Source organism: Orbicella faveolata, unplaced genomic scaffold (genome assembly GCF_042242905.1).
Source record: "Orbicella faveolata isolate gen_17 unplaced genomic scaffold, um_ofav_v1 contig_12, whole genome shotgun sequence".
In the NCBI taxonomy this organism is placed as follows: domain Eukaryota; kingdom Metazoa; phylum Cnidaria; class Anthozoa; order Scleractinia; family Merulinidae; genus Orbicella; species Orbicella faveolata.
In genome coordinates this window covers 10191621-10205197 of record NW_028301539.1, presented here as the reverse complement: position 1 = coordinate 10205197, position 13577 = coordinate 10191621, and the positions used below count along the sequence as shown (strand labels likewise).

At 47.4% G+C, this 13577-nt stretch overlaps 1 protein-coding gene and 1 pseudogene across 1 annotated transcript; one reads left to right on the top strand and one right to left on the bottom strand.

Annotated features, from left to right (window-relative positions):
- Nucleotides 1–2165: 2165 nt before the first annotated feature.
- LOC149116544 (uncharacterized) lies at nt 2166–3856 on the bottom strand. The gene has a single exon (XM_089283717.1). It carries the CDS (start codon nt 3615–3617, stop codon nt 2787–2789), a length of 831 nt encoding a protein of 276 aa, XP_089139843.1. The 5' UTR covers nt 3618–3856; the 3' UTR covers nt 2166–2786.
- A 1766-nt stretch (nt 3857–5622) lies between these two features.
- Nucleotides 5623–9992, top strand: LOC110058026 (uncharacterized; annotated as a pseudogene).
- The last annotated feature ends 3585 nt before the right edge of the window (nt 9993–13577 follow it).

Sequence of the window (13577 nt, the reverse complement as noted above, 5' to 3'; positions counted from 1 at the left end):
GTGGCGGGTTTACCCAAGGCGGCTTGGGGTATCACCAAAGGCATCGGAAGCCTGAGAGAAAGACAAGAACGGGCGCATACCAAAAGGATGATGGAACGGATGAGACGAGGCGAAAAGTGGGTTGAAGGTGGCGAATCGTTCCGATGCTCCATCATGTGAAAATAAAAGGACGAGGATCGACGTCGTAAACCTCACTCGTCACCATGCGAGCACGGAGGAAGAGGAGGAGGAGACAGAAAGGTGGTGATTTGGCGAGTATGATGAGAGCAGCGGGTTTGGGTTCTTTGGCTGGACCCTTCGGTTTAATGAACAAACATATCCATAAGAACAGGGGAAAGATCGAAAGAGTCTTACGTAGGATACCATTTCAAACGGCCTTCAAGCGTCGAGGAAAGCGATAAAAAGAGTACACCAATCCACTCGTGCGCATAAGTCCACGATGAAGCGGTTACGACGACAACGTCATTTCTTGACGCGCGTCCTGAAAGAAGCCAATCGGAACAAACGTCAACGGATGTTGCAATTCGCCGACAAAGATCAGATCAACGCCATCAGCGAGATGGTTCTCAATTTGCTGAAAAAGAGGATCCCCATCAACGCAACGACTTATGGGAAACTGAAAAGACATAAAAGGGTTTTGCGCGAAGTGGGTAGACGCAAAAACTCTCTCAAGCGTCGAAGAGAACATCTCCTCACCCAAAACGGAGCGGGGTTCTGGAGCGGTTTGCACGGTTGTTTCAAAGCATGTTGTGTACGGTGAAAGGACGCAGCGAGGACGGTTACCCGCTGGAGGGGATCGACGTCATACCCAATTTACCGCCGAGAGAAGACGAGTCCAACAATACCATTCCTAAACTCGTGCAGTTGTTGCAAGACGCCAATCGTCGCGAAGCCCGATGGAAAGACTCGTACGAGTTCTTGAACAAGAGGTACCACGACCTGTATCAAGAATACATGGCTTTAAAGTTCGGTGACTTCTGCCAAACCTGTCAAACGAAACGAGATACCACGCCGCCCGGTGGGTGCATCGAGTTGTGCAGGGAGTGCGGTAAGGGCAAGCGAACCGTTCAAAGTCTCGAACTCGAGTTGGAAAAGAAAGACGAATCCATACGGTACTGGCAAGACTGTTACGAGACGGCCTTGAGAGAATTGTCCGAGTTTCCTGACACGACTTTGAGTCAGGTATGAACGAAGTCATGATGGTACCCGTTCAAGAATTCAATCGTTTGCAAGATTATTACAAGGGTAAGATCAGCCAGAATGCCTTGTTGAACAAAGCCGGACGTCTGGCCGCCGAAGAACATCTCATCTTGAACGACAAACGCATACCCGACAGCATGGCCGTCAAGATGACCAAACCCATCGCCACCGAGGAAGGTAAACTGGTGAAACGCATACGGACGGGTAAAAGCGGTCCCATCTCGTACCAGGGAACGACAGAACCCGAAGGCATGGCCGACGCACCCGTCGAAAGTCTGTTGAAACAGATCCTCAAGGGAGTCAACCAACCACCCGCAGCCCCAGTGATCACCCCGCCCCCACCACTTTCCACGACAGGTCTGAAAAAGGAGCTGAAAACTCCCAAACCATCCACGTCAGGTTTTAAAAAGGCGTGGAAAACCACCAAACCTCCCATTCCGCCCAAACCAGTCACGTTAGGTAAATCTCCCATATCGTCCAAGAAAAAAGCACCCATATCCGATAGAGCCAGACGTGTACTGAAATCACTCGGTATCGACTACGACGACGACGGTGGTTACAGTCCCAAAGGCAAGGCAAAGAAGTACAAGAAGGCCAAACCGACAGCCGCAGAAAAGTTACAAGCAGGGTGGGAAGATTTCGAGCCCTGGAGAAAGGGACTAGACTATGACTCGGATTAAGAAGAGGAAAAAGGCACCGTCACCCCCGAGGAGAAGTACCCGACGTCGCCGTCAACGAGGGTATGGGTTCGACATCCAAAAATGGTTGGGCAAGACCGGGATCGAGTTCCATTGGCCCGGTTATCAGTACATGGGACCTGGTACCAAACTGAAGAAACGTCTGGCGCGAGGAGACCCCGGGATCAACCGTCTGGACCGACTGGCCAAACAACACGACATTGACTATTCCAGGGCCAAGAACTTACAGGACAAATGGAACGCCGACACCAAGATTACCAGGCCATTGACAAATTACCCGGACGTAAAACCATGACAGAACGCATTGTTAAGAAAATCATGCAGACCAAGAAACGTTGGAAATTGTGAAACTTTATTGTTGTTGTAATTAAAGAAAGTTACACACTTTGTTGTTTTTTTCAAAAAGAGTCTCTTTGTCTTTTCTTCAAGTCTCGCACGCCATGCCATTGTGGTACAGAGTATCCGAGGCATTCGATGTCACAAACAAACGTTCGAACCTTATTTGATCCCCGAACGTCGACGAAGATATGAATAACAACCGAAACCTAATTCTGGAGGTGAATTCGAACACTAAGAAAGGGGTGTTGAAATAAAACATGCGATACACCTCCATGCGTATATGATCGTACGAAATGACATTGCAGGGAAAAAACACGGTACCGTGAATGTACATGGGACTTCGGAACTCCGAGGATCGTACAAAGGCCTCCACCTCGCGATAGTACTGGAACCACACCGTGACAGGAAGGGGATAAGGTAAATGATTCCACGATCGCGTCAAGGAATTGTGCGTTTCGAAGGGCTTTCCATTGTCTCTCATATAGGTAAAGGCGTCGTGAATCATTCTGCGATGAGTGTCCACTGTAAAAAAATGAAAAAAAGACAGTGTCAGGTCCATAGTCCATCCTCATGGTAAAACGAGGGACCACCGGGAAAGGGTAAGAGACACAGCTCTCGAATCTCAATATCCCTTTGTCCCTCCACGCGCCTGAAGTAGAGTCTGAACCTTTGAATTCGGATCAAGTTATACGTATAGTAAGGAGTGTTGTAAATGAACAGACGGTACAGATAACTTCTAATCTCTCGGGTCGGTTCCACGGGGAGACGCACACAACCGTGAATGTACAGGTCTCGATCCCGATACAGAGTCACGAAATTTCCGATAAAGGTATAATAACGTATCCAAATGCCAGGGTCAATGGAATACGGCAAATCATTCCACAGGTACAAGCCCTCGTGATGGCAGTGATAAGGTCTACCCTCTCTGCGATATCGCTCCAACTCTCGATCCATTCTAACTAAACGACCATTCGCACCTGCCGTTAACTGGGGCTCCTCATCATCGTCTTCCTCCATTTCCTCGTCGGTTTCCAACACGATATCAGGCTGAATATCGTCGATCACGCGTCGGCAGTTGCCGCAGGTCAGAACCCGTCTCTCCATCTCCTGGTAGCATCGCCGATGCATGAACACGCCGCAGCAAGGAGTACGTCGGCACGATGCCAGAGAATCAATGTGAATGTCTCTCTGACAAATAAAACACACTTGTTGAATCGGTGTTTCTTCGGGTATCTGACCCTGAAGGCGACGACTGCGTCTCGGTGGTTCATCGTCATCGTGTGATCGTGCACGACGCCGACGACGTACTCGTCTCGGTGATCCTTCGGGAGACTGACTTCGAGTTCGGCGGCGACTGATGTGCCCGGATTCAGTCTCCATCACCAAAAACCAAAAAACGCCAAATGCGCATCTCGCTTTATGCCCATCATGCACCAATCAAACGAAAAAAGCCGACATCACGTGATCTGGGCAGACCTAGGGGATAGGGGGTATCCCCCTCCCGGTCGGAGACTGGGTCCAGGTCGAGTGCAACCTGGGATCCAATTTTACCGTAAGTATAAAAAGATCGGTTCGAACCGTTCACGTCACTCTGAGTTTTTGACTTGTATCGAGCGCTGAAAAAAATCATGGCACAAGAGCTGACCGACGAGGAGATGAACCAACAGATGGATCAACATGAAGAAGCAGTGAGTATAACATGCACCCTATGTAAGAAAGTCATCCTTAGAACCGAAACCTGCGCTCGTACCAAGTGCTGTCGTTACTACGTGCATTACGATTGCTTCGTCAGGACACTCGATGATCAGTTGATGAACAAGGGGGTGACCCACGAGAAGTTGTACTGCACGATCTGTCACACACCGTGTTATCTAACTGCGTTCGTGGCTTCCCTAGACAACCGACCATGGAACTGAGACTCGTCGTCACTTCCTTTACCCTAGAGTTCTACCTCCGTTTGGACTTGAGATTTTGTTTCGTTGTGTTTTGCTGTTACAAATTCTCACGGCATCTTTGTCACGCCTTGTTCATCACCTTCTTTTCATAGAGTTACTGGGATTGGTTGCCGCCCGAGATCCAAGTGTACACAATCTCACTCGTGGAGTCGCAACTTACCCGTGAATGGATAATGGAAATCAAAAGAGAAATGAGACTCTCCCAATGGTTGGAGAGACCGAGACCCGTCCCGTTCAAGCAACTCATGATCGATACCCTACCTCTCATTTCCGATTACAGAGCCACTGGGATCGTCTCCCCACTGAGATACAGACCTATATCGTTCGACTTCGGGAGTCCCAGTCCCTCATCGAGAGGCGCGAACGTGAATCGTGGAGAGAGCTTTGTAACGAGATACGAACCTTTGCTAAGGTCCAAGCTAGATGGGGACTAGGGGCACTCAGAGTCAAGCTAGAGACATGTAAACTGAAGCATTGCCCCCAGGGATTGGTGCCAGGGACACATCAAAAAAAGCATATGATCGTGTCGGGTTTATACAGAGACGAACAAAATGTCAAGCGAGAAATATTTTTAGGATACAGTTTTAACGGTGCTTACTACAGAATCGATGACGTTAAGAGACTTTCACTCTTTTAGAGTCACTGGGACCGACTACCTCCTGAACTACAGGACTACATCATGCGCTTAGCCAGGAATCAAATCCTACTCGAGCGTAGAAGAAACAAAAGATTACGGCGTCTTCTCAAGGAAATAGTAGAATACGGCAAACTGAAAGAACAATGGGGGTTAGGACACATTAAGATTGTCAGGGTTATATGTGATTCGGGATGTTGTATAAAAAAGAAGAAAGAAGACAGACACAGAGATACTAAAATAATAGGATGTTATATTGACATTTACGACAAACCTAAAGAAACGTATTTAGGTTACGATATAAAAGGGGCTAAGAAACGCGTCCCCATAGAAAAGACTTGGTGCTATCCTACCTTTCATCAAATACAACACGCGGACCATTATGAATTATAAGTAACCACTCTCTTACAGAGTCACTGGGATAGGCTACCAGAAGAACTAAAGTGTTACGTGATTGACTTAGCAACCTGGCAGTGTATACGCGATCGAAGGAACAATAAACCATTCAGTCGACTTCACAGAAGAATCTTGGATTATGCCGAACTGAAAAGACAATGGGGCTACGGCCACATACAAATTAAAAGACAGAAATATACATGTAGATCAAATTACGGAGGCAGATCTCATTTCTCGGCTTTCTATGGTTATTATGTCAACAAGCGTAACGAGAAAAGGAGACTCTATTTAGGATTTAGTTTCATAAACGTGTTCTGTCTCTTAGAAGGTAAAAAAGCGTTATTGTCAGACACTTTGCTTGGAAACCTGGCAGTAAAAACTGACCAATAAAAAACGTTGTGTTCATTGTCTTCACAGAACAGACGGACCCACGACGAAGCCTTCCCATTCGACGATGACGATGACGACTGGATCTTCGATCCGGCTCTCGACCGAGTGATGATCCAAACCGGAGGTGGTGGTACAAGACCCCTCCTAGAATTTGAATTAAGACCCGTAGGCGCTCGACGTAACTGGCGAAACGTCCTCAACAAACAACGGTACGAAGCCACGCTCAGACAACACAGAGACGTGACTCCCACGGACAATCTAGGCCAAGAATTAACTCAGGCCCTTCAACGATCCATCGAGCAACAAATCGCTCAGGATCCTACCCTGACACCAGACTCCACGGTCCATTTCACCATGCAGTCCAGTGCCTTCACGCACGCCTTTCAATCCACCACCTTCACCGTGCGCGAATTCGAAGAAGGGAGTGAAAGACTAGACACTTATCTCCAGTCTCTCGCGGCCAAACTCAACTCCAACGAAGAATTCACCCCCGACGACACGTTTACCATGGAAACCACTTTCATACGCACCCCAGGTCGGGGACGTGGGCACGGAAAACGATACAAACCGAGCTGTGCCGCCGTACGGGGAATCGTCAAACGGTCGCGCGTGACCATCAAAAACAAAGACAATCTATGCTGCGCTCGCGCTATCGTCACCATGAAAGCCCTGGTAGATGCCGACATGAATCCGCGTGACCCTGATTACCACAACCTCAAACAGGGGCTGCCCGTCCAAGAGCGATTGGCCAAAGAACTCCACCGTCTAGCCCACGTCCCCGAAGGACCTTGCGGCATTCCCGAACTGCAGCAGTTTCAGGCCGCGTTACCCGGCTACCAACTCAAAGTCCTTTCCATCGATCCACCCCACATGCTCATCTATGCAGGACCCGTACCCTCGGACAAGATCATTCGACTCGTCAAAGAAGACAGTCACTACGACGGATGTAACTCGTTTAGTGGGTTCCTCAACAAATCCTACTTCTGCGACGAATGCAATCGAGGATACGATCACGACGACTTTCAACGTCATCCCTGCAACGGTAAATGGTGTCCCGCCTGCAAACGAAAGGACTGCCCCGATTTCCTAGAAGCCAAACGACCCCTAGCACGTGGCAAGTTTCCCGAACCCACCTCCATCTGCCGATTGTGCCACAGAAAATTCTTCGGAGCCCAATGCTACAACTACACCTGCAACGGCGTAGCCTCAACATTCCGTCCATCTGCGACACTTACAAAAAGTGTCCAGACTGTTGTCACGTCTACGAACCAAAAGATAGGAACAGGCGAGGAGGTGACCGTTTCACCCCCGATCACAAGTGCGGATGGGGCGAATGTCACATCTGCGAAAAGAAAATCTTTCTGCCGACGCACCGATGTTACATCCAACGCATCCCCGAAGACGAAGACGAGCCCAAAAAGAAACGCGTGCCGCGCGACGAAGTCAAAGGTCGACCCTTCGAAGAACCCGAACCCGATGATCCAGACACACGCGTCTGGGTAGCCAGAGATCCGCCCCTTCAAGTGTACTGCGACTACGAGGCCATCACCGACGCCGAAGGGAATCAGACACCCATTCTACTCTGCCTAGAAGACGATGAAGAGGATCAATTCTGCTCCTTCTACGGTCCCAACTGCACCGCTGACATGTTCGACCACCTGGAATCCCTCGCCGTCGACGTGGACGGAGACGATCGGGACGTCATCGTCCTCTCTCACAACCTCAAAGGCTACGACGGGATGTTCATCTTACAACACTGTTACGCCACGCATCGAGAAGTCACAGACCAAATCACCGTAGGGACCAAGATACTGTCACTGAGATCCGACAGACTGTCTTTCAAAGATTCCCTATGCTTTCTCCCGTTCCCGCTGGCCAACTTTCCAGCCACCTTCGGAATCCACGAACTCTGCAAGGGATTCTTCCCACACAAATTCAACACCCTAGAAAATCAGGAGTACGAAGGACCCATGCCACCGAGAGACATGTACGATCCAGACGGCATGTCCGCCAAAAAGAAAGCCGAATTCGAACAGTGGTACCAAGAGAAAGTCAATGACAACTACCATTTCGTACTAAGACAAGAAATGGAAGCCTACTGCGAGTCGGACGTCAAACTCCTCAAAGCAGGCTGCCAAAAGTTCCGTCAAGAATTCAAACAAAAAGCCGACTTTGACCCCATGGAGAAATGCGTCACCATCGCCTCCGCCTGCAACCGATTCTGGCGCAAGAAACTCGTCCCGCCCAACACCATCGCCTCCAGACCGCCTCGAGGATGGCACGGCGCCCGATCCAATCAGTCCGTCAAAGCCCTGAAATGGCTAGCCTGGCAAGAACACTTGTTACAACACACCGACCAAGGCGATCGTATCCACACCGTGCGAAACGGAGGTGAAGTCCGACTAGCCAATCATCTCGTGGACGGATACGATCCAACCACTCGAACCGTCTACGAATTCCACGGCTGTCTATGGCACGGATGTCCTCGATGTTTCCCTCGAAAACGCGACCGATACCCCATCTGTCACACCGATCGAACTCTACACGAAGTCTACGAGTCCACGCTCAAGAAACACGACCTTCTCAGTCGTCAAGGCCACCAGCTCTGCGTCAAATGGGAATGCGACTGGGACCAAGAGGTCAAAACCGACCCAGAACTCCGTCGGTTCCTAGACACGTTCGAAATCGTCGAACCGCTCGAGCCACGAGAAGCCTTCTTCGGAGGGCGCACGAACGCTGTCAAACTACATCACGTGACCGACGTGACCCAAGGAGAACAAACCAAGTACGTCGACGTGACGTCGCTCTACCCCTGGGCCAACAAGGAAGGCGAATACCCCGTAGGACACCCGCAAGTCATCATCAACCCACAAGATCAAGACATCCATCACTACTTCGGAATGGCCAAAGTGGACATACTACCACCTCACGAACTATACCATCCCGTTCTACCTTTTCGACACGGGGGTAAACTCACCTTCCCACTCTGCCGATCGTGCGTGGAACACGAAATGACCAAACCCCTCCTAGAGAAATCGCATCGCTGCCCTCACTCGGCCGAGCAACGCACGTTACGAGGGACCTGGTGCACACCCGAAATCCAGAAAGCCGTTGCCACGGGATACACGCTCAACAAAATACACGAAGTCCACCATTTCCCGCCAGAACAACGCCGTAAAGGACTCTTCGCCGATTACGTAAACACCTGGCTAAAAATCAAACAGGAATCCGCTGGCTACCCGAACTGGTGTAACACCCCCGAAGACAAGGCACGGTACGTGCAACAATACCAACAGAAAGAAGGCATCGCTCTCGATCCAACCATGATCCAGAAAAATCCAGGACGCAAAGTCACCGCCAAACTCATGCTCAACTCTTTCTGGGGCAAGTTCGGCGAAAACCTACACAAACCCACCACCCAAGTCGTCTACAACGCCACGCAACTCTTTGAACTCGTTTCCAATCCCCTCAACGACATACGACAAGTCAGAATCGCCAACGACGAAGTCCTAGAGGTCGTCCACGCCGAACTCAAAGACAATCAACCCGATAACGGACGAATCAACATCTTCGTCGCCGCTTTCACCACCTGCTGGGCGCGTCTCAAATTATACAGCTACCTGGAACAGTTAAAACAACAAGTTCTCTACTTTGACACCGATTCCGTCATCTACTCGCGCAAACCAGGTCAAGCCGATGTTCCCCTAGGCGATTACCTGGGAGAGATGACCAACGAACTCAACGACGGCGATTTCATCACCGATTTCACTGCCGCTGGACCCAAAAATTACGGATACAGAACCCACCAAGGTAAAGTCTGCTGCAAAGTCCGAGGCTTCTCACTCAATGTACGAGGATCCAGGCAACTCAATTATGACGTCATGCGACAAAATCTACTCGACGAACTCACACAACCTCTCGAGGAACGACGCAACATCCACGTCGTCAACCCCAACTTCTTCTGGAGAAACCCAGCCACCAAACATCTCAAAGTCATCACACGGACAAAACGCTACGGACTCGTCTTCGACAAACGCGTCGTAGACACGAACACTTTCATGTCGTTTCCATACGGATACACACCAATGTAATTTTTTACTTCCTGTAATCAATAAAAATCAATTTTGAAACTCACTTCCGGTCTATCGCCTTATTTGGACATGCACGTGACCTGTGACGTCACGGGCGCCATGTTTTGCTACCAAAGGGGCCATCTTGGATTTACAAATTTAAGAGAATGTATGGGAAAATCTTGGTCACGTGGTATAATCCCTGGCTCCTGATTGGTTACTACCCCTATGGGCGCTATTGACTACTATGGCATGATGTTTGAATATCAAAAAAATTGCTATAGAATAAACATAGAAGGCAGGATACAAATTTATTATAAACTTTCCATTTGCTTTAAAAAAACGTTTGGCGACAAAAAGCATTTGTAGCTACTGAAAAGAAGTATTTAACACTGTTATTTTCGAATGCAACTTTCACTGGCAGTCATCTTCATCTTCGCTGTCGTCGAGTTCTTCGTCGCCGCTTGTGCTGCTATGGGAGTCTCCTTCACCAATGCTGCAAGAAGCAGCAATGCTTTCCGTCAGAGTGTACTCTTCAGGGTACATGAAGGTGTAAACATAATCTCTGACTTCCTGCTCAAGGTTGGTGGTGATTCTGCTTCTTGCAGCATTGGTGAAATAATTCCCTTCCAAGAGCTGTGCGATGTATGGCCCATCTCTTCTAAATAACGACGTGGCAACATGCTCAACTTCAATACACTCTTCCGGGATGGCCGTTCTAAGAGGGTACACAAGGCATTGTGGAAGATCATTTCCTAGCGGGTTTCCAACACAGATTCCATAAACTCGTTGGACGTTGTTTTCAGTCCGCTTCCTCTTTCTTTCATTTGACTTTCTGCGGTTTTCTTTTTTCCTTCTCCTTTTGTTGATGTGCTGTTTAAGTATGCCCTTGACTATGCTGTTATAATTGCTCTTCTTATTTTCTAGTGCTTCCATGTCCTGCGTGACCTTCGTCAACTTAGCTTCTATAAATTTTATCTGTTTTACATTAAAACTGTGGGCAAATTCTTCGCCCTGCTTTAAAGCAAGCCCATTGGACTGAAAGAGTGTGGAATCGTGGCATTCAACTTTTCCACCATTGCTCTGTGTTCTTTGATGGAGAGGTTCAGTTTTCTTCCATCACTGGGCTTCAACTGGTACCCTGGCATGGAAAACTCACTCGCCCTTTCTGAACAGCCATCCGCACTTAGAAAGATTGCTTCTTTTGCTTGTAAGATGTCAAACTGCCTGGATCGTTCAGCTGTATACCTTTTCTTAAACGACTCGTCGCTTTCGCCATTATTGCGCATTTTCGAATGAGCCTCTTTCATGATTATTATGGACGTGCCCCGTTCTACATCGTGCAAGACATAGCAGCACTCAACTAACGTCAAGGAGCTTAAAGCAAAAATACGCACTCAAGGTATAGCATCAACCCCATTTTAAAGACGGGGTTTGCAAAAGAGGAGGAAATAAAAAGGAGGAATAAACCTATACATCGAGCAAGAGAAACACAAGCTCGATCAGATAGCTGCAAGAAACATAGGAATGTCTCTAGACAAACGTATAGCTTTCTCAAAGTAAAGCTACGGCGTCTCCGAAGGAAATCGTAGGAGAACAAATATGATATCCGTGATAACGATCTACCTACTGTGCTTGCAAACAGTTCTAATCACCGCCGGGCCCGGCGTCACAATATAGAATGCAAGTAAGCAACATGTTCACGGTAAATTTCATATTTTGTCCCTCAAAAGCAAATTCATGGAGATTTAAAAGCATATCTTGCAATAGAAATGAGCCTAAACACATGGCAAATTACAGAGGTGTCAAACTCAACGAGTCGACATGCAGATAACAGCGGAAACCATGCAGACCTATGACCTGTAAAAATTTGCCATAGCACGATCTAACAGCTCAACTCCACTCAAATCCTCCTTATTACACAACATGAAGTGCCCTTCATGAACACGAGTGAAGCGACAAGAAAGGTCGAGTGACCGAACAGAGAACGGTAAATGTACAAATGTCACGAACCGTAAAAGTCGTGTAGGCTAGTCAACCCCATTTTACGTTGAAAATTAAGAAATTTTAAACCATAGATAAATTTAAACCACAACAAGTATGCTAAAATTTATAAAAAGTAATCCACTATTTGCAAGATTTGAGAACACTTGTAGCTTTTTGTTTTACCTGGACAGGGCAACATTTATACATGCCTATCACTAGAGTAGAGGTAAAAACCTTCCAAATAAAGACATCTGTAAATTAAATGTAACAATGTGTTTCACACAACACATCAACAGATTTCCAGTTTTTTCACAACACTTCGTACTTGGTTCAGTATCACAATGCAGGAGCAAGGAAAGACTCTGTTCCAGGTTACTGTTACTTCCGTAAGATTGAGAAGTTTATGAATGAGCACTATGAGGAGGGGGAGAACTACAGAGAGTTTCTAAAGTTGTCCTGTCAAGAAAAGGTAGGAGAAATTTGTTCTTTTTGTTGTGAATGGACTGGATCACCCATAGAAAGATATCCTAAACCAGTTCCTGACCATTCCTGCCTACCGGAATACCACTACCTCTCCTACCAGAAGACCCCAAAAGAAGGGCGTGATCCAGATGACTGGCAGCCAAGGGTCCAAGCGAAGAAAGAGCATGGAGGTGGCAGGCTGGTTTTATCTGACCCAGAGAGCGTTGCTCTATTTGCAGATAAGTTTATTGTCAAATCAAAGTTTGTGGTGGATTATCTTCAGCATCTTGAAGTGCTGGAATTTAAAAGGAAAAGGAGAGCAGAAGGGACGCAAAGTAGGGACGCAAAAGATAAATCATATGAGGATTATCCTTGGACTGAGTTGTGCGAAGATCTAACCAAGCTTAAAAAGCAACGTGTTCCAGAACAAAACAAGTACTTGAACCACCACGGGCTGAAGCAGCATTTGAAAAGCAGCAAGAGTGAGAAAGTAAAGGCAATTGTAAGACATTCAGGCTTGCGGCAGAAGAGTCCTCTCAGAGATGGCCAACCAACACTGAGAAATGCCAGGACATTGACACAAAATGACAACAGGGTAAGTGCTGACAGCAGTGAAACGGATGAAAGTGACAATGATGAGTATGACAGTGATGCCATTGACTCTAGGGGAGAAGATGACTCAAGTGATGTCATTCTTGCATTCATCAATTCAGATGAGGAAGATACCAATGAGAGGCCAAATGCCACACGCTCAGGGCGAGCCATAACTAGGAGATCCGAAATTGACTTCTCTTTCTTTTGATTTGTTTTTTAAACAACAGCTTTCTGTAGTATAGGGATTGTAAATATTGTCTTCATAGTGAGCACAATAACGTGAAGTAGGGGGATAATAGAGAAATATTAAAAAAGTTGAAATCTAAATATTGTTTGTTCAATTTTTTTTTTTGGGGGGGGGGTCATCCCAAAAATTGACCGCTATAAGGGGGGGCCATGTGAAAAAATTGGTAAGCTGAGGGGGGGTCATGCGATTTTTAAATGGTGCTTCCCAAATCCCACCAGCCCCCCCTCCCTCATAAAAAATGAACGGTCCCTTAACCGCCAAGCTAATAACATCTATAGTCAGAGGAAATAAATGTTTTCAATAATTGACCTATTAGTTTGCGCACCCAACCCGTGAAAGCCAAAACATACCAGAATTTAATACCACCTGTCGTGTTCGCACGGACGAGTTAAAATTTGCAAACCTCCAGCCCTTTTGGTTTTTCTTATCTGTTTGCCCAAAATGGAGAAGCGTTGTTCAGGGGACATTCTGTGTTGTAGTCCATTCTCTCTCATTTTGTGATTAGCCATTCGCCGGTCGATGGTCGGCTCATTAACCTGGATTGATCTACTCATGCTAGGTAACAGTAATTGCTAGGTAGTAAGTTGAAGCTGTGGACTGAATTTA